This window comes from Harpia harpyja, chromosome 9, assembly GCF_026419915.1.
Source record: "Harpia harpyja isolate bHarHar1 chromosome 9, bHarHar1 primary haplotype, whole genome shotgun sequence".
NCBI classification, from domain to species: Eukaryota; Metazoa; Chordata; class Aves; order Accipitriformes; family Accipitridae; genus Harpia; species Harpia harpyja.
Window position 1 is genome coordinate 1381495 of NC_068948.1, and position 25283 is coordinate 1406777.

A 25283-nucleotide genomic window follows, 5' to 3' on the forward strand; every position below is an offset into this window, starting at 1 on the left:
TGTGAAAAAGCCATGTGGAGCGTGCAGCAGAAGTGCTGCCAGGGAAGGTGGGACTCTACCTCCTTGCCTTACAGTTTTGAAATCCAGCTCGAGTTACAAGATATGTTGAAAGGGGCAGAGAAGTAAAAAGATGAGGCACAGGCAGGTGAATGGGAAGACTTCACAAGCCAGAGTGCAGGAGGATGTTCAGGATGTTGCACATACCCAATATTGACACACTGACCTGGGGTACAGATTTACGTGAAGGCAATAAAAGCTGTCATGTTAAGCAGAGCTGCTGAGCAACCACCCATCCAGCCTACCGAGTGACGCCACTCCCACACCTTTGACAAACCTTAAGACAAATGGTTATTCTGGGTGGTGAATGATGGGAATACATGAAAAACGAAATTCCAGCGGCTCCTACCCCAGGTGCACCAGTGAAAGGTCTTGCAGCTGCAGCAGGCAGTGGCTGGAGCACATGGCAGGGGACCCTGCGGCACATACGACACTGATGGTGCTGGCCAGGGGATGCTGTGAAGAAGCACATTAATTGTGCCGTGTCTCAGGTTGCCAGTGGATAGCAGTGGGGAGGACTTACAGGATTTTTTCTACTTATGTTTTTACTTCTTGTGGACATGCCCTTTCCCTGAATCACAGGGGGCTTTTTAGGCTGTCTGGAGAAGCCCAGCACCAGAGTTGCTGGTGATGATAGGTCTGGTACCTATTACCCAGGGAAAGCAGAGCTGCTTACACTTCCCAAGACAGAGAAAATTTTCACATGAACAGGATGAACCTGATAAAGCGAGGCAAGAGAGAGGTTTACCTTTACCAATGAATCTCATCAGGACCTTAACCTCCAACCTCCCTTGACTTGCCCAACATCTGGGTGAGGTTTAAGCTACAAGAGCAACTACAATGTTTAATCAAATCTTTTCTCCCGAGTGTTCTCAGCAGCCCCAGGTCATGCACTTCACATCACGCTGTATTGCTGTGCTGTGTTGACAGCAAACGAAACCCAGCTTGTGTTCCCTGTCTGGGAAAATTAGGGGACAGTGTAGGAGGGATTCCTACCAGTGGCTCGTAAGGGTGGCTGAAGATCAGCCGGTGTCTGGCACAGCCCAGCTGTTTGGCACCAAACCCCAGAAGTCAGCGCGGGACTGAGTCCTCCAGCCCCATGGCTGGTGCTGGGCTCTAGGTCGTGATCACAAATAAAACTGGAAGCTGGAGAGGCTTGTATGCTAAAGGAGGTTGTAGATGAATGACCACTGAGCTTGTTGTGCATTTTTTCTTTACTTTTATGATTTTTGACCATTTTGTGCCTTTCGCTTTGGATAAACATCCAGTTTCAGTGCCAGGTCTAGGCGGGTTTGCAGGGGGATTCATTAAACAAGCTCTGTAGATGCTTTTCAAATGTCAGTTTAGCTGATGGGCAAAACCTTTAATGTCCCGAAAGGGTGAACTCCCAGCGGTGCTCGTGGTGGAAACAGTGAGCAGGATCTGAACTGTGGAAGTTGCACAAACAGTGGAAGTTGAAATAACATGGTAGAGGAAACCTGCGCCCCATTTAGGAGCAGGAGGGATTGCAGCTGGGGGTGGTACACAGCTAACGTGGGTTTTTCCAGTCACCGCAGCAGAGATTTAGAAGATGGGCTCCACTTGGGATTCTGCCTTTGGAGTCCGGGCTTGGGGAACTGCTGATCCCTAAAGCCTGGGACGGGCTCCTGGGGCAGGATCCCTGTCTGCGTCTGCTCTTTTTCACGCGTTCTTCCCTGGGACGTGCGCTGGCGGCTGCTGCTCGGCAGGCAGAGGGTAAGCCTCGTCCGGCTCCGGTCAGAGATCTGAATGAACTGAGGAGCAGCATCGTGTGGCCGGGGACGCAGCCGAGACGACACCTCAATGAGTCCGTTCTCACTCACACGTTTGTGTAATGTGGCAACGCCTTCTGCGCACGTCTTGATTTTGCAGTTATAGTATATGGAATAAATGTAACTAAAATACACAAAAATCCTAACCAATTAACTGCCAGACACTGAAACAGGAGACTTCCCATTAAAAGTTGTGTTCTGTGTAATTAAGGTATTTTCTCTTTTTATAATGAAGTTCCTCTCCCTGCATAAGCAGTTGGATAGCAGCAGGTGTGAGGGGGAAGGAGCCTATACCAGGATCATGGGGATAAATTAGCAGGTGCATGCGTAATACTGCTAACCCCATCTGCAATTTTGAAGCCTATGTAGGTGTTTTATTTTCTAACTGTGTTAGAAAGACTGTCAGAAAATAATTAGGCTCTGTCAACAGTTCCCCTGTTCTCAGATTACTGCTTCCTGACTCATTAGAGCTGCTGAGGTTGGCAGGAAACTTGTTTTATAGTAATTTCTGTTAGCGGTGTCCCTGGAGAAGAGACAACACCGAGCATGTGACACCGGAGTTAACTTCATCCTCGTGATGGAGGCATGGGGCGGCTGGGAGCCGTCAGGATTGCCGCACGGCAGTTACTGCTGGCATGAGCCATCAGCACCTCTATATCCCTGTGCTGGAGTGGGGGACAGGATGACTGGGGATCCCAGGCTGCGTGGCTGACGGCTGGGCAAGGTTCGATTTTAAGGACTAGAAGCTGGCATGCATGATCTGCTGGTTTCCTGAATATTTGGCTGGTTCGTAAGGGGTTTAGAAAGAGAAAAGAGAGAGGCCACTTAAAACCCATTAAAGAAATGGGTCTTCCCATTCAATCCCAGGAATAAAGTCACAGCAGCATCCCCATCCTTGCCTCCGGCAGCCGTGATGTGTAAACACAAGTGGGCTGCATCAGGAGGCACCTAGTCTTCTGTGGACCGCTGGCAGCAGGGCAAGCGTCCAGCCCGGCCTCTGCTCTGGCTTCGCTACTGTCTGAGCACATCCCAGGGCAGGAGTTTGTTCCCTGTAGCTCTCTGTCCCTTATTTTCCCCATCCCGCAAGTACTGAGATCATTAGGCAAAACCCAGTATTCAAGTTGTAATAATACTAAGGCAGCCGTGTTGTCGGTGCTATTAGAGGGTATTTTTAAAGCTGCAGTGTTTACCCTTTTGTGTTTATAGTTAATTGTAGGAAGTATCTGTATTGATTTCCACAACGTAACTCAGTAACTTTTTCCCTCTTTAAAAATGTAACTATTCTATATTTAGGTCAGATTAACACCGCATATGATGTATTTTTACCACCAGAAGAATACTCAATGTATTGGGCTTTTCCCTTGTGTTTCATGAAATATTTCTCAAAGGACTTTTCAAAGGCTGTGGTCAGTAGGGTAATAGAAGAGGATAACACAAAAGGAAGGTTAGTGTTAATGAACAGCAACACAAAACGTTGTCTGTACAGGACAGGATCAGAATGCCATTCACTGGTAACGGTATGATCCCTGTGCATTGGAAGTAACGTACAACACCATGGCAAAACATCACAAGCTTAAAAACTGGTGAGATTTTCTATGGTAAATTATTGCCCTGATAGTTGGAAACAGCAAAGGAGGAAACACAACTGGCACTCACAAGGTGGCTGTAGCTGTCGGTGCGGGGGTTTTGTTAGACAGCCTGGGTAGGACGTGGCGGGCAATGTAACTCCCACACTGATGGAGAATTAGGTATTTCAGAGTCTAAGGCTCTGGGAAACCTTTGTCTGGGATTTTTTGTGTGTGGTTCTGGTCACAAAGGATTAATTCCAGCTGGAGCAGCTGCAGGAGGTGACTACAAGGGAAATCAGAGCCCAGTCCGTAAGTGGAAGACAAATACTCTTTTTTTTCTTTATCACAGTGAATGCTGAGGTTCCTCTCCATGAACACCTGGGAGGAAGAGAACGGGTATAAATGAAAGGACAATAACGACACGAGACCTGTATGTATGAACTGGTCCCAGGAACCAGTCTGGGAATTAAGAGAGTTTCTAATCGTCATAGGACAGACGGTGGGACTCTGTCCGGTGGGAGCGAGCCAAAAGGCACAGTGATATATTTAATGCTGGCATTATACAGTGGGTTATTTGTAAAAGGAATAAGCTCTCAGTTTGCACAGTGCTGTCACCTCTAACACAGCGGCACAGACACATCACCCGGGTTACTGAGGCTCCCCATCCTTCAACTATAACGACACAGAGCTCATCATGGAGGGAACAAAGCTGGGACAAGCTTGCTTGACTTCTAGCCACCAAGTTACTAATTAATAACACCCCAACATAAGTTTCTAATGATCTTCCACTTACTGCAGCATCATGCTCTGACATTCAGCTTCCCCAGGCTGCGCTAGCAGGGACGCAGATGTTAGTGAGTGACTTACCGCCTGAAACAACAGCAGATGCATGGGTCCCACTTGCAATAAAGGTAATTGTGCTCCGGGACGGGGAGGACCGTGGCATTGCTCCAAGGCCCTTTTTGTCCCTCCGAAAGGGCCACCCCGGTTCCCCCCGCACCGCCTGGTCCTGCTGCAGGGAGCGGAGGCAGCCAGGTCCCCGCCTGCCTGCGCTGCAGCTTGTCCAGAGCACTTCGTGCAGAGACATTTCTCTGGGGTTCCAGAGATTCCCTGCTTGTCCCCTGGCAGGGTGGCAGGTCCCTGCCACCACCCTCTTCTCCGAACCTGGCGGGCGTCTGCGATCCCGCCGGGTCACAGCCCCCACGGAGAATGCGGGAGATTTCTGTTGCGCTCAGCTGCACGAACCGGATTGGTGACTCCTCGGTACTGCTTGTCCAAGTTAAATATTTTGGCCCTTCTGTCTGTTGTCCTCACTAAAAATTAACTCCCTACAGAATGGTATCATTGCCAAGAAAACCTTTGTGTCACCAGCCAGCAGCTGGAGAAGAGCCCAGCAGGCCTGCAAAAGCAGCAGCGCCGAAATCCTGCCTCTCCTGGGCGAGCGGGGCCAGGTACCGGAGGCTGGCTGTGCTCAAAGGTGAGCGACCGTACTGTCCTCCCGGGGACAGGACCTGCAGATTTTCCTCCTTCCCCAGAGGCAGCAGCCCCATTTCAGCCCTTGCCATGGCCTCCATGGCGGAGGGGAACCATCAGAAATTGCACGGCTTTTCTCAGGTGTTGCTGGCTCTGCGGCGTCTGAGCATCCCCACAAAGCTGGACTTCAGCCCGGGCGCTGCGGAGCCCGGCCGGGACACGTCCCGCCGGCTCCTGTGCTGCTGCACCCACGCGGGGAATTTGGCCCCAAGATAACAATCCTGTTCCTGCAAGAAGCCGTGCAGATGCTGCGGACCCGGTGGCCAAGACCCATCCGGAGGCGCGGAGAGCGGCAGCCTCCTCCCTGTACCAGCGTCTTCTGCACCCAGAGCTGTTTCCCCTCCACAGCAGCAGTGCCTGGCTGGCGATGCTGCGCGGGGTGGTGCATCCCAGCAGGAACGCTCCGGAGTTGGGCACGTTTTCTGAATTGCTTTACTGGGAGTACCACAGCTCAACCAGATCATCTAGCAGGAGGGCTGCTCGCATTCCCAAGCATGTATCTCCCTGCGACCAGCATGAAACGTTCGTGGAAAAGGAGCAGGGTTTTGGGCAGCAACAGCGATCCTGTCCCCCTCCAAGAACACAAATTGCACTCATGTTTTCTGGTTTCCTCTCTGGAGCTCCGGGTATGGCTTGGAAGCCAGAGCAGGATGATATTTATGCTAAATATGCTTCAAATCAGTAGAGAAGGGGAACAAGATACTGCCAATGATTATACAGAGATACGGGTGAATGGCACATGAAGATGGCACAATGTAACGGCAGCGGTGGCTTTGGCCCAGACGCCCGGTGCTGCAGCAGCTGCTGAGGATGGGGTTGGGAAGACAGAGATGGACCAAGCGTGGTTTTCAGGGTGTTTTAAAGTACTTGCTTCTCCAGCTGATGCTTCTTTTGAGAAAGTATCAAAAAATACTTTTTAATGTAAAAATAGTCTTTGAAGGAGCAAAGAAGTACAGCACTAATTGGAGATTCACTGATTGGGAGCAATTAAAATGTAAACAATAGCTACCTTCACTCAAAGTCAAGCCAGGACGGTGCAGACAGACCAACAGGCTGATTGTTGTGTCACCTCCTTCTTTGTCACAGGCGCTGGGGTGACTTTCCTCCCTCTCCCTGAACTAGCTCAGCGTTCCCTTCACCAGCAAAAGGCAATGTACAACTGCATACAGAGCCAAGGCTGAGACGTGGCACTAACGAGAGGCACTGGAGCATTTGGACCCCCCTAATTTTTTTCTCATCTCTATCTCGGACACCCTGCAAATTCTCCTTGATGCTTGGAGAAGGGAGACTGTGCTCGGTATTGACCCCACAGTACTTGGAAGCAGATTTAAAAGTAGTTCAGGAGTCTTCTCTTTATTTCTGTGGATTTTGGATCCAATTCCTCTTGATCAAAGATAAATAAAGTTTACAGTGAAATAGTGCTTGCCAAGAAAATAATTCACAACCTTCCTTCATATTGTGAATCAGTTTTTCCTTTCCTACAAGCACACCGAGGATGTCCTGTCCTGTGACCGCAGTATCTGCTTCCCAGACCAAGAATGGCCTGAATACCCCAGACCCTCGCAAAGGACGCACAGTGGGTTTCATGCATCATCAAGCACCGGTTACAAAGTGCCCCCCCCCGCCTCGCCCAAAACCTCCACTTCCAACTCAGTTAATGGCTTTTTTTCCCTATGTTATTTCAGCTAAAATCCATGATCAAAGCAGACAGTAGCCACTGTCTTCTCCTTGCCCTTTTATTAAGTCAGCAGGTGCTGAGTAGCTGCCTTGCTGGTCCTTTGCTCCCTCCTGGGATGATGTGACCAGGTACCGCTTCCCTGAGGCTGCTGCAACTACCATGAGAGCCACAATTAGGCAAATTTTTAAGAGCCAGATTCTGCTGACGGCTGTGGGAGTGGGACATTATATTCTTTTATAAGTATACATGTAAATAAGGGATGTATTTCGCGGTCTCCATTTCATCTTTCCATTGAACACAACCCTCCTACACACCCTCCTTGCAGCGAAGAGTCTGTGCTCCTGTGCGCTGCCGGAGTGCAGCTGAGCTCCTGGTGAGACAAGGCGATGCTCTGCTGCCCAAGCTGACACAGAAGGCAAGAGACGGCACTGCTGTCACCGTCACACGCCTTACGGCTTCTTATCTGACAAAACTCGCTTCCATAGTTTCTTTGCCACTTGCTCATCGCAATTCCTAAGAGGTAACTGGAATTTATCAGTATTATGTAGGGAGTCCTCACAGCTCCCCTGCTGCAGTTACTAAAAGTCCCATTATAATTACAGTGCGAAATATTGTACAGAATCAGCAACCGCTGATCCGAGAGCAGACATTCTCGAAACTGGAAAAGCAAGGCAGCACTTAGGGATGTAAATACATCAGCCAGTCACAGAGATCTTCATTACAAATAAGCAGTTGTAGAACAGAAGGAGAATGATTGCATAATGCTGAATAACTGCAAGCTTAATAACGATCCATGTTTAGATCACCATGGACTGAATTCTGTAGAAAACCCCACTCACCCCCCAAAAATCTGAGTGGCTGCGCTTGCGCAGCACTTAGCCACAAACTGCTGCTTTCCCGACACGTTGCAAGAACAATGGTATTGCTTGGTTACAACGCTCTGGAGATCGTCTTTGGCACATGCTGAGCTTTAACTGATGTCAACTAAAAGATTTTTCCTCTACTGACAGGAAGACAAATCCTGCATCTGCCATAGCTCACCATTTTCTTAGCTTTAACTATTGATTAGTTTTAAGCAGAACAATTGTCATCACCAACATTTTCCTGCTCAAACTGTACTACAGAGCAATTTTCAAGAATTCAATTTACCGCTTCAGTTACCTTACACCGACGCAGCACTGTTAATACCAGTTTTCCCCACATAGACTTCAGCGGAGTGGGAGGATTGCTCTGGGAAACAGCAAGCAGATGCTGAATACTACCCCCTCAGATCATTTTGTCTGATTATAATTCCCATTGAGGTGCAGTAGAGATCCTGTGCCTGAAATACAGGTGATGGGAGCTTGTCAGGGTTGTAAAATGTAACAAACACTGGACTTTCAAGCCCCGTAAAACAGGCGGCCACCCAAGCTGGCAGTCGAGCAGCGCCCTTACACAGGGACAGAGAAACTAAACATTTTGCGCCTGTTGGAAGACAGAATCGTGCAATTGCTTGTTGTACACCTTTACTGAAAACAACAAATACACAACCCAGCACATCTCGCTGGGCAGTCTCCGGGTACAAGAAACGGTATTTCATGGGTACTCCTGCCTCAGAACAGAGCACGGCCCAACCACCCCCAGCCCGCGTCCTCGCCAGGGCAGCAGCCACGGCTCCCAGCTCCGACCTTGGCGGCACAGAGAGCTCTGCATCTCGTTCCCTCTCTATTCCTTCCCTTTATCAGCTAATTTCAGCAAAACCAGGAACACACTCAGACCTCCTACACATCCTCTGCAAACCATCAACCCAATTAACAGTTACATTCTGCTTTGCCAAGGAATTTGGGTTCGTGGAGAGGCAGAAGAGACCAGCACAGTTCTGCTGGCATTCCCAAGGCAGCCGTAATACAGTTACATTAACTGTGGCAGCTGCCTCCGTGCTCGTGTTTACAGTTCTTCACTCAACTCCTTCTCCAAGGCACCTGAAGGAAGCAAAGCACACATGCCCAGCTTTAATTTCACCGAGAGAGCTTTCTCACAGGGCGAAAGCTGAGACGGCGCCTGCACTGTGCAGGGGACCTGGCAACAAACATTTGCTGTGCACGAAGTTCAGCGTAAGGACAAAGATTTGGAATTGTCTTTTTTAATCCTCAAATAAAATGGGTAAACAAGCTTTGTTAATGCCTCCTTTGTTGACTGAGCAGTTTCACACCTGCAGGACCCATCATTCAGCGAGCCAGAAGAAGAAGAAAAGAAGGAATGAGAAGAGGCGGACTGGCCCCCACCACCTCGCTGGAGGAAGCCCCAGGCAGGGGAGCTCAGCGCCGGGAGAGCGCCGGGAGGGCACCGGGCTCACGCCAGCCTGCCTCCATCACATACATGCTGTCCTTCAAACCAGCCCCGGCTCTGGTGGACAGAGAGCTGCAGGAATGATCTGCAGGACGACAGACCAGTAAAACCGATACCTGTGCTGGGCACACTGGCACTGTTCTAAGCTTGTAATTAATGGAGAAGTGGGAAGACTTCGCTGTGGCTTCTGTAAATGCATCTCAAGCACCTTGAGATCTTTGAGGGAGCCAGCACGCACGCAGAAAAGGGACAGCTGTTTGGCAGAGGCTACTTGGGTTTCCACAAGGCATTGCACAAGGCTCTTAACAGCTCTCAGAAGCCCTGGAACAAGACTGAAGGTCTCCTCCGGGCAGTTAATCGGTTAAAAGGAAACAGCAGCAACAACAACAAGGCTCTGTAACAAATGGAGATTGATGGGCAGTTTTCCCAACGGTAAACAGCAAAGGGACAAGGTCTGATGATGGCAAAAAGTTATTTAGAGCAGCCAAAATGCAACTGAATGTAGAGAGCGCCAGGAAAATGGTATTTAAAAAAAAAAGAAAGTATGTCAAAATCCAGGTGAAAGTGAAGCCTATGGAGAAAATAGACACATTTCCACCATCACACCGGGTATTGACACACCAGCCCCGTTCCTCAGGCTAACCCAACACTCCTGGAATCAAACCAGCTGACCTTGGTAGCAGACCCTACCCTTCCCTGAACTAGCCCGACTCAGGAATATGATGCTTTAGCCAACACATGCCTTCCAGCTTTAAAACTTTCCATTGATAGAGAATCCACTAGAAGCCTCACTAAAGTGTTTTCATGGTTAATGACTTAGGGATAAATGTGAAAAAGTACCTATTTCCAGTTTGAACTTCTCTAGCTTTAACTAGTGGCCTTTTTTAGACCACCATCCTCTAGATCAAAAAGGCCTTTGATAAAGTTTCTATTCCACATGCAAGCACCTCCATGCTACAATTCTGTAACCTTCCCTTTGATAAGCTAGATTGGGCTCAAGTCTCTCACCGTAAATAATGTTTTCCAAGCTTTTAATCATTTACATGGCATTTCTCTGGATTTTTAAAAGCGAAAGGCACAGTCATAGCATTCATCCACTGCAGCGACAGTGCCAAACACAGACAAGCCTTCCCACTAATGCCCGAGAGGAACGCGCTGGACCTTTACCCTGCAGTGTCGCATTCTGCCACTTCCCTGGTGTGATGCTGCAGCCCAACATCCAGTGTTCGTGCCCGGTTTGCTTTCCCATACACAACCTTGCATCCATCTTACCAGCAACCCAGCCTGCTCCACGGTGGTGGCTCACCCTCCATGTGAGGCAGCCATTGCCAAGCTTGCTGGTTTTCCAGGGAGCATCTGTCTCCTTCCAGGTCACTGCTGAGTCTTAAACAAGCATGGATTGCTCTTTGGGGTGAATTTGAAACACGTGCACTGACTGACTATTGCCCTTCCACTATTAAATCCAAACTTTCAGTTTTCAATTTGTCCTTGTGGACTGTTATATTGGTTTTGTTAGATCAGGCAATATACCTTGCAGCATCAGTTCAAATGCCTTGCAGAAGCCTAAGCAGCACATCAGTGTATTACCAGCAAATCTGGAATATTAAAATGTCATGTTGGACTGATAAGATCTATTTTCCATAAACTTACATTGACTGACCCATTGCTGAGTTTAAGACCTATATTAATATATGACTATGTGGCCTGTCACCTTTATCGTTTAAAATGTAGCTAAGTAGAATTTCCCAGGTCTTTCCTACTGGATTTTCCTTGGCTCAGATTTCTACTCTTCTGCTAGGCTCTTGTTAGGACAGAATAAACAGAAACGAGGCCACCAAAGCAGCCAGGGCAGAAAAAGGGACAAATGCAGCTTGCAATAGGATATCCAAGAGCCACTTCAGCAATGGTGAACTCCAGGTTTCCCTGGCCAGATAATTCACCGTAAGAGACAAAACAATCGATAGCAGTGAAAAAAGTCCTGTGGGAAGACAGACCTCTATGGGGACTTCTGTTGCACCTCTGCCAAACCAGTGCGTGCTGAAACGTGAGATGCTGCTGCTGCCAGCAACCGGCCTGAGCCCACTGGAGGAGTAGAGGCAGTAATGCAGCCCGGGCAGTGCTCTCCATTCCCAGTGACTACGCCATTCCTTGGCCTTTGTTTTTAAAAAGGCAGAGTGTAATTCCACATCCAAGGAACTTCTCTACATGACCTTCTGGGGAACATAGTTGTTTCATGGAAGACAGAAGAAAAACCACAACCGACAGGAGGTTTTCACAAACAGGACCCCTGTATATCACTTCCCTTTTTGCTGCAATTCGAAAAGATGATCAGCTTTGCTGTAACATTTGAATTAGGAGCCAGTGTCAGAGCAGCGTTGTACAGCACTGCTGAAGGACACCGGACACCGCAACACGAGTTCCCTTTATTTAGCAGATCCCAAAGCCACAGTCCAACTTGCTGGAAGAGCTGGAAGGATTCATGCCTCAATGCATGAAGCATACCTTACATTGTCTCTGTGCTGTTGGAGGCCGACTACATGATACACAAAAACAGGAGAGAGAAATATCCTCTTCTATTCCAAGACAAAAACAGCATTATGCACAAATCCCAAATAGTTTTCTTTTCTCTTTTCATTTAGGGAGAAAAGAGTGGATTTATTTGGGTCCCCCCCCCCCCATCTGGTGCACATTCACAGTAAGTAAGAATGAGTTTTGTTTCCAATACATATGTCAGATCAAGACCTCAGGGAGAAAGGAAAATCTGTATTTCGAGGAGCCACATGTCAGTTCCCATTTCTGGCATTGCTGCACACAGCACAAAAACACCCAAACAAACCAGGATTCAAGGTATAAATTGTTTCACAGAATATACATTTTAAAAGGGACAAGTACAAATATTACAAAATGAACAGAATCACTTTTAAAATACTTATATTTGTTTAACCGTTAAAAACAGACACGTACAGAAAGAGGTAGCAAAGCTAACAATTTCCTGCTGCTCCAATTAGTGTTGCCTGCATGCACTGGGAAAGTTGCTGCGAAACCGAATCTCCGGACATCTTTTCTGGAAAGGACTGTAGACAACTTGCAGTTTATTTCTGACAATGCTATGTGAAGGACTGAGGCAAATCCACAGGCTCACTAGCAGCTGTTTCACGTTGTCTGGCTTAACGAAAAGGCATTGAAAGAAAAAGGTTGTCTGTGGTTTACCTCAGAGAGAGAGAGAGAGAACGAGCGCGCACATGCGAGGGAGACCACACACAAACTAAGAGAATACCAGGAAGTTGCACTTGCCCTGCCACCACAAGAGGAAAGTACGACAGGTCCGTGGGTCCCAGAGTTAGGATAGAGAGAGCTTGGTATTAGCTTGGTCCCATGGATATCAACATCACTTGACAGACTCAAAGCTAAAAGCAAGGCAGAAAAGGGTTAAGGGAAGGAGAACTCCACATGTTGCATGCATGCACTCTCTCACACCCTCTCTTTCAGGCTTTCTGAGGTCCCAGCAAGGTCAGTTCAAGAGGTTCTCCCATCCAACATGTAATAGCGATACATTAAACCTATGACCAGTGCTCCGAAGATGGGGATTAGCCATGTTGACCAGAAACTACAGGGAGAAAAAAAAACCAAACAGACAAAACAAACAACAAACAAAAAAATACACACAACATAAAACAGAAGAAAGTATCAAGTTAATAATTCATTCAAGATGTTCATCACTTATTACATGCCTCTTTTCATGTAGGGAACTCTCGGGACCTGTCTCCCATCAGCTAACAGACCAGCCATATGGGCCTTGGCTCACAGGGCTGGGCAGCGATAGCAGTCCCCGTGCTCAGTGTTCTGCCTGGCCCCTGCAAGAGGCCCCTACGCCTGCAAGGGTGGCTTGGTGGCTTATAAAATAGCAGCTGAATTGCTGAAGTTTCCAGCCTGGCACATACAGAAACCAATTTGGGTTTTTTGTTGTTGGTTGTTGGGTTTTTTTTTTCCTTAAATAAGTCAGACTGTAATTTGTGCTATACAAACAGCTGAGTTGACTCAAGGATGGAAATTGCTACAGCTATCCCACAATAAGTCTTCCTCACTTATAAACCAGAGGCCACAGGCTCACCTTCAGCAGCCTCCTTAGCAAAAAAGTTCTGCAGCAGCTACGAAAGACTAGGGCCCTGTTCTGGTTGTAAGGATTTTCAACTAACTGGGGCTGGTCATGGTAAAGATCCTCCAAAAAAATGCACATCACTGTGTTGCATCACCCCATGGCCTGCAGCAGCCACCCAAATAATCACTGTAGTGCAAAGGGGCTGCGGCCACAGTTGTGTAACATGAACACACGGGCCAGAGAATTCAAGCTGCAAAACACCAGGATGCCTGTTCTGCCCAGCATGGAGCAGGGGACTTGGTGCCACCAGCTCTGCCTCCACATCCAACAAGGGAGGTGCACGTCCTGGCAGCTAACTTGGTGCGCTGCAGTTTGGCAACTGATTTTGGACCATCTGCTTGCTGGAAGGACAGTGCAGTAATATCCCCAGGTTTTTTTTCCTGCCCATTAGAGTTAATACACCGTTCTACAAATGGAGAGTCTTAACCCCCCAATTTCTTACTCTTATTTTAAGAAGATACTATACCTTGCTTGGCCTGAGGATGTCATACTTGGATTCTGAAGGAGGAAAGAGGGAGTTAGCAGTGGAAAAAAGAAACATTAAACATGTGCTAATAAGACTACAAGACCGAACACGCAGGAAAAATAACCCTCCCCTCCTCTCCCAAACACCCTCCATCAGAAGCACGGATGTTTCTGGAGATGTTTGCCCTTGCCCTCACCTCCACATTCTTTCCATCAATCCAATCCCTCCCACCCAGTCATCAACTTCACACTGGAACTTGCACCCCTCTCAAAAAAAGGGCTTGCTCATTACCTCACAAACCAGTCTGTTCGTTTTGTATGCTATGGACACTAACTGGCACTCTGATACAGATAGTCTTTTCACTGTGATCTGCTCTCCAAACCCCTGCCCACCTCCCCGTTTGCTCTCCTGCCGCCCAACCACTGAAGCATATGACCACAATGTTCTCTTCAACTCTTCCCTTGCATGCAACCTGTTTCCAAACTTTTATACTTCTCCTTTCATAAAACTCCAAGAATTTAAATATTTTTTCCAGTCAGCTGAAATTCTCATTTAGGCTTTCATCAACTCTACAGCCTCTTCCTCGATGGCTGTTGCTGCTCTCCTGTTTAATAATACTTGCCAGCCAAAAATCACCCTTCCTGCCCATCCTAAACATAATTATCTCCATTTCTTGAGAGCCTTAGCGTTTGCTTTTCTGCCGTAATACATTCAGTGGACGCTAAACTTTGACACTTACATGTGGGAAACTAAGTCTGAGCTGCATCACAAGAGTATACATGCACAACTTTTTTTTTTGCAGTTCCCCCCTATTTATTTTTACATTACTGACTTCTATTTCTCGCTGCTATTTTTTAATTATACTTGGGCCTGCTTTTAAAACAGCTGTTGTACACTGGAAAAAGACCTTAGCTGTACATAACTCACTGGACTTTCTCCTCAGAAGAGAAAACTATTTGAAAAAAATATTTAACTCATATCCAAGGGAGCTACACAGATTACTACTCATGTCTATGCACATTTTAGGCATGTGATTCTGTTTATGAAGCGGAGTTGAACCAAACAATAGATTTTAAGGTGAATATATGCATAATCATGCAGTCCCGTGTTATAACTAAGCATAGGCTTTACCCAGCCTGAGTTACTCTTTCTATGGCTGACTGCAGCAAGCAAACGCTCCCAAGGGCTTCAGTGGCCACTCTCTCTGTTGACAGTTTCCTTCTTGATTCCCGCTACTTTGCAAGTGGCCCTGCTTTGAACAACATTTAATGAAAGCTTTGTTGAAGGTAGAGCCGCACCTGGTCCAAGCCTTCAGGACAAGCAAGAAGAGAAGCCAGCCGAAAAGCACATGTTTACCTCTCAGATGGGATTCTATTTATTACCGTTTCCCTCTCCCCATCCATTTCAAAGGCATTTTTGCAACACTGTGCCCTGTTCTAATCCAGGAGTACCTGAGTTTTAGCAACACCAATGATTACTCTCAGTTAACAGAGAATTCTTGTTTTACGGCCAACACTGCTGTGGCTGTGCCTGTCTCCTGGCTTGAATGTAACAACACTAACAGTTCAGTGGTCAGGACATAGCGAGTAATGCAAAAAAATGGTCTGTGGCTCAAGGTGCGGAAATAACATTGCTGATGTCAGGGGAGAGAGGGCACAAAAACCCACTTCCAATTTCACACTGAGGTGACTACTGAGCTTCAGAACAAAAACAAAGGTATAACTTGCTTGGAAGATTTATTCATTACTGCAGTTTGTGTAAACATAAAGCCACAAGCTCCACAGGGAAAAAAAAAAAAAGAAAAAAAAAAAAGGCATATGACAACTTCTTTGTTCATTTTGTGAGAATAATATCGTTTCCACAACATTAAATTAAAACAGAAAAGTAAAACACTAACAGCTTACCTTAGAACCTTCTTCTTTACGATCGTGCTGTCAAGGGGAAAAAAAGAAGAAGAAAAAAGATAAGCACTGACTTCAAGAGAAACCTGCAGTCTTTATGAGGGAATTGTTCTGTACACAGTCCTCATCATAGGGGTAATTGCCTGGACTTGGTTTTCAAAGGAGTCGTTCCTTCAACACCCAAAGGCACTGTCTTTGTAGCAGGCAGGAAGCTGGTGTTTGTGCTGTGCCCCTGTGATCTCTCACCCTCCTGAACTCTAAATTACAAGGCAAGGGGAAGTTATGGTACCACCAGTTAAGGAGGAAACCGCTTAGATTAACTTCTTTAAGTGCCCCTGATTTAATTGTAGTGAGAAACCCGTTCTGAATGGTGGAAAGAGAAGACCAATTTAGTTTTGTTTCCTCAACAGAAATTCCCTTTCCTCAACAGAAATCCTGGACAACACAGAGGCTGCCTAAAATCCTTAACTACTTACTTATTTCGCAAGACACATCTTGGTGTATGTGTTTAGTGGGTTACACAAAGGAGAGTCACACTTTTACACAGTCCCATCCTGTGTCTGAAAGAGGCTGTCACAGCCAACTGGTCCTTACCGGGTGGATCTCCCCTATGTAGTACTGCTTGAGCATTTCCCTGGCATCTGTGGAATGCCCAACGTCTTCAAAGCTCTCTGTGGCATCTCTACCAGCTTGTTCGAGCAAAACCTCTTCTCCACCTGGATGCTGGAAGAGAATACTTCAGGTGAGCAAAGGGCTAGATGCAAAAACTGTACAAAGAGTGCCAGCAGCCTTCCTTCCAACTGCTTCCATTCATCACGGATGCCTCAAATCAACACCATCAATAAAATCTTCCAAAGATTCAATTGTCCAACCGCTCCTTCAGGAATTCACAGAGAATGATGTGTGCTGCACAGCCTGGAAAATACCTTGCATAATAAAAATCCTTCCAAAGATGCAAATCCCCAACGTACACAGGGAAGCACTGCTTTGTCCCCCACAGCCAAGCTATCCCTTCTGTGATTCTGTAACAGATTTGGGCAAGAAAATAATACAAAAGAAAGGATATCCTCGTATAGCTTTTCATGGGCTTCACTACATAAATCAGACTCCCTTGCTTGCAGAGGAGCCTCTCCTGCACAATTTTCTCAAGAACTTTCCTGAGGCAACTCAACTGCTAGTGATGCACAAGACAACGCTGCCTTTACAGACACCAGTGGAGGAAAGGATATTCTACTTCTTCAGATACTACAAAAAATAATAGTATTTGGCTGACAGTCTCTCTCTGCACATAGCTGTGCAATGAGGAATGGAGAAGGACAGAGGAGAAATGCATCCTGTTTTCTAGAGGCATAAGAAACTACGACTCTATTGTAGCCCCAACAATACTGAACTTGATCCAGTGTACAACCACTCAACGACCAGGGGAGAGGAAAAAAAAAAAGTGTCACGAAAAGTTATACTGTTTGACATTGTATACTGATTTCAGAGATTCAGAAATTACAACAACAAAAGTATCAAATCCACAGGATGCTCCACAATGACACTGGCATTTCTGTTGGTGGCAGACGGTCACAGACAACTGTCAGACCAAGCGGTATGAACTGACAAGAAAAACCCTGGTGCAATTCTGTTTCCCTTGATGGGTTGGGCTCTTCTCTAGCACTGTCAATACCATAATTCCAGGAACAGATGGCAATGGAAAGTGCTAACCACAAAGCCAGCAAAGTACAATCTCTTTACAGTGTGAGTGTGAACAAATAGTTCAGTTTAAACTATCAGCTAATCCAGTTAAACTAATAAAGTGGTCAGGCTTCTGAGTGTACACACAGGGCCTAACCCAGTTTTCTAGAGCATCAGGCAACAAGCACTGAACATGCTAGTTGAGAAGATGAGACTTGTTCACTGCTGCCTGAAATGCCTCTAACAGCTACATGCCTGGAACTGGAGAAGAGATGTTGGGCTAAATTTCAGATCAAAGGACTAACACACCTGTTTTTCTCTGTAATATCCTTTTCCTTCCCACAGACACAGAACAGTTGTCATTGCCCCTCTTCCTTCAGCTTGTCTGTTTTTGCTGCCAAAAGTCTAAATATTCCCACTTGGCTATCACACCTCATACCAAACATACTCGGTATGGACACAAAAACAGTCCAGTTGTTTACTCCAGTGAGTTCCTGCAGCCAATTCTGCAATCCTCATATCAGAGCTCTTTATTCTGAATAAATCCTTTTATTGTCCAGGTATGTGACAAAATCAACGTGGAGCTTTCCCAGCAGTCATGAAGGGCAAAGTCTGTAGTCCTAGGACACAGTTTAGTTAGCAGTCAGTTACTCGGTTTTACAGCTAAGGCAATCTAATGAGGCTCCACTCCGCTCGTTCCCTCCGTGCCTGGCTACAGGTCTTGCTGCCATTTCCCCCACACCAACCCTTAGGCTCACTTGGTCTCAGAGGGAGTCAGATCAGGGAGTACCCTAGCAGAAAACCCACCCTACAAAAAAAAGAAAAGGAATCAATTATCCGCTGGGGTAGCCATGAATGAGCTCACTACAGAGTTGGATGCATGTCCCTCTTTACACAAGGCAGTTAACGGGAACACAGGCCACAAGACAGAACAGCAAGACCACCCTTTAGGTTGTTTCTGCGCCCCTTAGATCACACTTTCAGACTTGGCTGCAGTGGTAGGATGCTGTCTATTGCCTATGCACATTACTTGGAACAACTGTCCCATTTTCAGCTATTTTATAAGCATACTTGCAAAGATCCACAGAAACTAGGGGATGAAAAGCTGGCCATTTACTTTAAGCCTTCTAGAAGAACTCCTTAGGGATGTCTCACCAGAAATCTCATTTCAGATGGAAAAATATCAGAACTGAATTTTAAGAAGACAACTTTGCTTTCCTAATCATCCACGCTAAAAGGGCAGACAAAAACCTGCAGTAACAGGGAACATGCAGTGGATATTGGTTTTCAGTGGCATCCAGTCTTTGCATATACAAGAGACAAGAAGAACAGTAAATTTACTCCTCTTTACATCTTTGGGTCTGAAGCCTTTCTATGCACTTGCTAAATCCACAAGTAAGAAAAATAATTATTTATTCATGCACATCTGTCCTTTGCTGTAATCACCAAGCCAAAAGAAAAAACTTGAAAACATTTTGGCATATCATATTTCTGAAAGGACTCCCTAGTCTAGACAACCACAACTGCAGCCAGACAATTCTTACCTTGTCATACCCAAGCAAATGTAAAACCAGACTATTTATACAGGAAGTCATTTACGCTGCCACAAAACTTCTCAAAGCTACAGCTCCTGCAGGAAGATGTGAAAACTGAAAGTGTTGCAAACACTTTGCAACAAAGAAAAAAAGTACTTCCAGAGGAAACAATGACTGAAAAATGTCTGTTTCTGAAAAGAAACAGACAAAAGCGAACAACAACAAGAGAGGTGGGCCAAAGTGCCAGTCCTCAGAAGTTTTGCTCAACAGCAGTAATAGAACAGGAACCTCCTTGTCACTGGAGCCTTCAGCATACAGAATAAATAAAAGTACATGTTGACAGCAACGTTAATAGTCTCGAAGCACCAGTTCTGGAAGGATATGACCAACGCCACTGAGCAAACAGTTTTACAGGGAGAACCCTGTCATTTGGAAGTGAAAGCACAACAGCCATCACCAGTATAAGGCACCCTCCAGAGTCACTGGCCTGGGCAGTGCAGAAGGGAGGCCAGGTTGCTCGTGCCACAGTCAGGAGATTTAGGGGGGAGAGAAAACCCAAGGCTTCCTCATGCTCTGCAATACTCACAGCTACAGCAGGTGCTCTCACAAGCATCGTTTCAGTGTGATCTTTGAATGAAGTTCTCCAAATTGCAAACTGGGTCCAGAGAAGAGCAAAGTAGGGCGTTGTACAACCCCATATTCAGTCCAAGCTCACTTTAAATGTCATTGATGCTCTAAGGTGGCAAGCAAAGAAAGTTTGCCCTTGATGACTCACTCCCTAATTAGCAGCTCATACAGTCCATCTTCTGTGTTCAGCCAGCAGGGTTGTATTTATTCATGAGACCTCAGAAGATGCTCTATCTGTGTAGCCTTTAGAAGGGATATGGAGCGGGCAAAAAGCAGCAGCAAGTCAGAACTGTAGGTACGCAGTGAAGGCTTCTGAGAGTGCACCACAGAAACTCAGTGCAGAACGCGAGAGCCTAGGGTCACCTTTTCACAAACTCCAAGTGCCTGTCTGCATATGTCTGGCGGGCAACTGCTGTTACAGACCCGCTGTAAACTACAAATGAGCTCAGAAGCAATACTAAGCTCTACAACTAATGAGATTGCTGGATCAGGTAAGACACAAGATCATCAGGTTGAGGAGGGATGCAAAAGCTTTCATTCCTAGCCCCCAGTATTAGAGAAATAAGCCAGGAAATGGAAGAGTATTACTGTGCAGTAATAATGTGCCAGTACCTACAAGCCAGAAAACAAGGACAAGCAGTCACCTAGACAAATGGTGTTCATCGACCACACATCCTTCAAAGTTTGTTTTAAGACATGGAACAGGTTTCCCCAAAAACATCTCTGCAAAGCTGGAGCAAGTCAGCATGAGCAAAACCAGATCTCTGACATTCCTCCTTCTCCCTCACAGAGTTCTGGTTTCAGACACACCAGAGTACGCAGGAATTAAATGCAGAAAGACAAAGAAGGGTATTCAATATTGTTTTCTTACTGCTGGTGCAGTAAGGAGGTAAGAATCTAAAAACTTGCTGCCTTTTTGGTATAAGCAACCACCTGATACTTCCCTCCTCTTTACTTTCATCTCAATTACAATGCTCTTAACTACCAGCTCTTCCGAGCACAGACCCTACCTCAGCTATATACTTGCCTGGAAAGAATGTAACTTCTGTTAGAACCACATAAATTTTACAGAGAAGCTGTCAGTAGTAGAATATCTCCTTCTTTTGAAACATAGTTTGAAGAACATTATACTTGAAACCAACTGACCAATTTGAGTTAGAGTTGTCACAACCCATGCTCACTCCACTTGGAAACCGGTTCAAATACATTCTAGTCACGCTTACCACGGGTATCGGAAGCAGCAGCGCATGCCAAGACACAAAGCTGTGGTGGCTGCTGTGTCCTGTGGACTCAGATAACAGACAAAAGGGTATACTGAAGAAACATGCATCTCCAAACTCTTCTAGTCATGTGTAAAAACAGAGATAAACCATGTCCCTCTATCGTAAGAATGCTTGTGAAAATAAGTCTATTACAGATTGTGCACTGGTTAAAAGCCACAGATTTTAATACCAGTGTGGCGAGGGCATAAGTGTGAGTAGTACCAGACCTCAGAGAGCCTGTCAGGGAGGTACATCTGCCTTCCTCTGCTTCCTCACTCATCATTCACACCTACCTGAGCAGCCAGCCCTTTTTGTTCTAGCCATAGCCTACACTTGCTTTTCTAGACTACTGCAACCAGGAGTAATAACATGTATTCTGGTGGTCCAGTTACCTGGATTTGGGGGAAAATTATACTATCACCATAAGGCTATCTCAGATTTCAAATAATCAACTTCATTTCAGGCACTTACAGGCTCTCTGAAACACAAGAGATTGCAGTCTTTCAGAAACATCTATGAAATTTCGGTTGTTGTCTTTGCACATCTCCTGCATTTTGTTCACATTCTTATAATTCAGTAGAATTTTGCTATGTGATAAATGTCTTGTTACTCCTGTTACACAGTAAATAACAAAGTAAATTGGAAGTTTAAATCGATCCATGCTTCAAACAGATTTTGAGTTGGCTAGCTCATGGCTGACCTGCTGTACCTAGTTTGCAGGAATCATGAAGCAAAATTTGACAATCTTTTAGCAGTGAGGCTTCTTTGAGATTACACAATCACTCCAAGGTAACGCTCCACTGGAATTCAGCAATCCTGTTCAAATAATCTGTGACCAAAGGCCAGAAGAGGCAACAATTAGACACTGCTTCAGTGACTACACAGGATCAAGGGGAAATATTACCCACTGAAACCTTGATAGCTGCAGTTACAGCAACTCAGAGCTCTAAAGCAGAACAGTTTATCAGACAACTGTAACTTTTAAACAAGACAAACACTCCTGGTTCCGATCAGCTACACATTGTTCCCCGTCATTTGACTGACTACAGTGGGGTAACAGATATAAAGTGTATTTTTGCCAATGAATTAGGCCTTGATCTATGTTTACAAGTTTCACTATGTCAGCAATGGGTGTACATAGCAGAATGGTGTGTCAGCCATGCTGGCACAGTTAAAACAGTGGCCTTATTCTTCTTCCTTTCCCTAGTCCAAGTAGATCTTTTTCATGTCAGAAAAACACAAATGGGATAAAGGGCTTGGAAAGGGCAATGTGAAATATCACCTCAAGGTGACATTCAGGGCACTGCTAAACCTGGCTTGCTGGGGGGGAGTGAAGCATTTTTCTGGGTGCATTTATAACACTGAAGGTGTCCCAGGGAACACAGCCCAGATGCTTTCTTCCACAGAGAATGCCGAGATGAAGACTGTGACCACCACGCAGCATCCATGCTCTGAAACACAGCGTCATTCACACTGGAGTAAGTATCTTGAAAACATTTTTCTAATTCTTAAGTTTGAAAAGTGATAAGCAGTAACCATAATTGGAAGACCAAGGCAAATGTAAGACAAGGCACGCAGTTTCTGCAAGTATTGTTCCAACCTCCAGCTGGTTTTGGCTCATCCTAAACCCACAGCATTTTGTTATTTAGAAACCAGCAGTGAATTGCTTTTCCATGTTTTTGCCCAGTCTTCTCCTGAATCTACTTAATCTTCTTGCATGCACAACAACCTTTGGCAAGGAGTTCCACTGGTCTGCTCTGTGTTGCGTGAAGGAACACCATTTGTTTGTTTTGAATCTGGCTCCAGCCAGCTTCTTTGATGTCCCCTGATTCTTGTACTAGACTTTTAGATGCAGGCAAACCTGAAAGATTTCAGAAACTAGTGGAATAACAAATGTTCTTCAAAATACACCCGCCACCCTGCCCATTTCATTTGATCAGCAGAGGTAGCTGGGCCCACAGCTTTGTACTCCACTGCACTCTCTCAGGAATTTGACAGATGCCAGATGACAGGTTTGGCCTAGTGCCGGAGAACCCAAACATTGGAGGAGGCGTGCATGTAGAAGGAGGCAGTCAGCTGCTCAAAAAATCCTTGCATACCAGCTGTAAAACTCCTGGTCTTGTGAACTGACCCTGGAACAGGAATCTGAGTACCTTAACTCTGCTCATAGCTCCACCATTTAAGAGCTTCCTGAGTTAGAGTCACACTCAATACAATTGTCTTCTTCCCACCCCAATGATAAGGTCTCTACAGTACAGTTTGCATCTTGTTGTAGATGCATGTGACTAACTGTGCAACCGGTTCCTCACCTCAGCCAGACCTGCAGGCTCTCCTGTAAAACAAACAGCTGAGCATCAGCTGATAATTCTTCATGCCACTGCTGCCCTATGGCACCAAACTGCCATGCTTCTACCAGGCACCATCCCACTGTCCCACATACTTTTCTTTCCAGCGTACTGGGTGCCTAGAGTCTCTCTCAAGTATCAAAGACCCAAGAACAGCAGCTGCTCAGCGAGCAGCTCTTCAGTTCCTGCACCTCACACAGAGGCATCTGTGAACAGTGCCTGAGTACCAACAGTAGACACTGGTGAGCAAAGGAGCGAGCAGCCAGGATCCATTCATGGTCCTGTGAAAGCAAGATTTTTCATTATAAAAGCTATAAAAGGTGCAGAACTGGCTAAGGCAAAGGCTAGCTCACGCCGCTGTAGTAAAAGACACTCCTTAACTTGTTCACTGAAATACCTTAGGGGCTCTCTCAAAATAAATGTTGGGGGGGAAAAGTCAAAGTGCAAGTCAGATTCAGAAGGGGGCATTACGATGCTGCATCCAACGAACAAAGTAGATCATGTCCAACTTTATAAATAAATACTGAAAGCTACACAGAAAGGCTCTACATCCAGCTGTCAGGCCACCGTAAAAAAGCTGCCAGGTTATCATTCTCTCCTCCTATCTGATAAGCCTCTAAACCTCACCAAGGTAGCTGTGTCATTATATGTTATGACTACATAGCAGACATGCTTTAATCGTATATGCCTGGAGGAAAAATCAGCGTTTAATTTAGACAAGCAAAACCGACAAGCAGCAACATGTGCACTTTCAACGAAGTGCTCTTCTTTTAAAGCTGATTCAGACTAACTTTTGTACATTATTAACCTGTAGCTGCTGCAAAGGGTTTGGTGTTATTTTAAGCTGGGATAAAAGCCCTTTGAAATTTTGTTACCATTTCTTCCCACTCTATCTTCAGCTCCAAACACTAGGGATACCGCTCTCAACCTTCTCAAGAACAGAAGTCAAAAGCATCGAGTCTAGAAGCAATTTCTGTCCCCGCATCCAAGAGAACTGGAGATTACGCAGCAGAGACTGCATCGCTTCCCAATCACTTGTGCACGGTCACCTCTGGGAAGGCAGTAATGTGGCAGATGCTCGCCTACCGAATCACCATTACTATTCTCCTTTAAGTTCTGGGGTGTCCCTGGAGACATCAACTTTAAACTACTGATCTAGCCCGATGAAGTTTACCCTACATGACCAGAAGTGAAGTAACGTGGCTTAAGGAGAGCTGCACCTCCCATGTAAGGCATGCCTGAACAGATTTCCGAAGAAAACAGAAGTTGACTCCAACGAGTAGAAGCACAACCCCTGCACTCGGCTGGCCTTTGCCACCGCTCTCCCGCTTCTTACGGGCGTCTCTGAACGGGGGCAGGAGTTCTCCTGAGCGTATAAACCGGCCAACAGACCAGCGGCTCCCCCGGGGCCCCTCCTCAAGGCCTGCGGACCCCTCCTTCGGGCACTGCCGGGCCGCCGAGACCCCACAGCCTGGGGCCAGGGAGCTGCCTCAGGGACACAGCAGCCCCCCCGCCCCAGGGCCTACTCACCTCCCCTTCCCCTTGCAGCCCCCGCCCCGGGATCTCAGCCCCCCAGCGCACCCCTCCCGCCCCCCCAGTCCCCCTCCCTCACCCCCCCCAGACCCTCCCCTTCCCTCTCAGCCCCAAACGCCGTCCCCTGGCCCTCCCCGCTCTCCTCCTTCCCTCAGCCCCCCCGCCCCCGGGCCTGTCCTTCCCCCCCGCCGGCCCCTGAGGGGACGGGCCGGGACCCCCGCCCCGCCCGGCCTCACCTCCTCCAGGAAGCGGGTGACATCGTAGACGCGGCCGTGGATAACCAGCCAGGCCTCACGGCTGGAGTTCCTCTTCCCCACCTCCTCCAGCGTGAAGACGGGCCCGGCCTCCGCCGCGCAGCCCCCGGTCTCCGTGCGCTCCCCGGGCTCCATGCTGGCTGCCGGCAGCTTCGCGGAATGACAGGCTTGGCCCACGGCGGCCACCGTAGCGATGGCGGACGCCCCCCCCCGCCCCCGATAACTAACGGCCCGCGGCGGCGCCCGGCCGAGTCCGCCGGCCAATGAGGAACGAGGGGCACCGGCGGTGGGGCGACAGCTGGCGCCGGCTGCAGCCAATGGGAGGGCGCGGCGCCGGGCGTGGGCCAATAGGGCGACAGGGCGGGAAGGCGCTGGGCCTCGCCTCGCGTCGCCTCAGGCGGTGCGCTCCGGTCCGTCCCCGGCCTCCGCTTCCCCCGGGGGGAGCGCGGCTGGCGGGCAGCTGGGGCCTCGGCCGCTCTGCCACCCCGCCACCCCACCCGGGCCGCCGGTAGAGCGAGGTTTCTGTCAGCAGCCTGCCCGCAGCGGAGCCTGGTGTCCATCCCCGGC

The 25283-nt window shown here is 47.2% G+C and overlaps 1 protein-coding gene across 1 annotated transcript; it reads right to left on the reverse strand.

Moving 5' to 3' along the window:
- Positions 1 to 11795: 11795 nt before the first annotated feature.
- LOC128146037 (cytochrome b5) lies at positions 11796 to 24917 on the reverse strand. Its single transcript, XM_052797061.1, has 5 exons — positions 24699 to 24917; positions 16075 to 16203; positions 15484 to 15510; positions 13580 to 13611; positions 11796 to 12561 (listed from the first exon to the last, which is right to left on the reverse strand). Exons 1-5 carry the CDS (start codon positions 24849 to 24851, stop codon positions 12471 to 12473), a joined length of 432 nt encoding a protein of 143 aa, XP_052653021.1. The 5' UTR covers positions 24852 to 24917; the 3' UTR covers positions 11796 to 12470.
- Between the last annotated feature and the right edge of the window lie 366 nt (positions 24918 to 25283).

What these genes read in the sequence shown, in the direction of transcription:
- LOC128146037 (XM_052797061.1), bottom strand. Translation starts at nt 24,851, where the DNA reads ATGGAGCCCGGGGAGCGCACGGAGACCGGGGGCTGCGCGGCGGAGGCC. An exon ending in ACATAGGGGAGATCCACCCG is followed by an intron (nt 15,511 to 16,074) that starts GTAAGGACCAGT and finishes TCCCCTTGACAG; the next exon opens with CACGATCGTAAAGAAGAAGG. An exon ending in GTAAAGAAGAAGGTTCTAAG is followed by an intron (nt 13,612 to 15,483) that starts GTAAGCTGTTAG and finishes TTCCTCCTTCAG; the next exon opens with AATCCAAGTATGACATCCTC.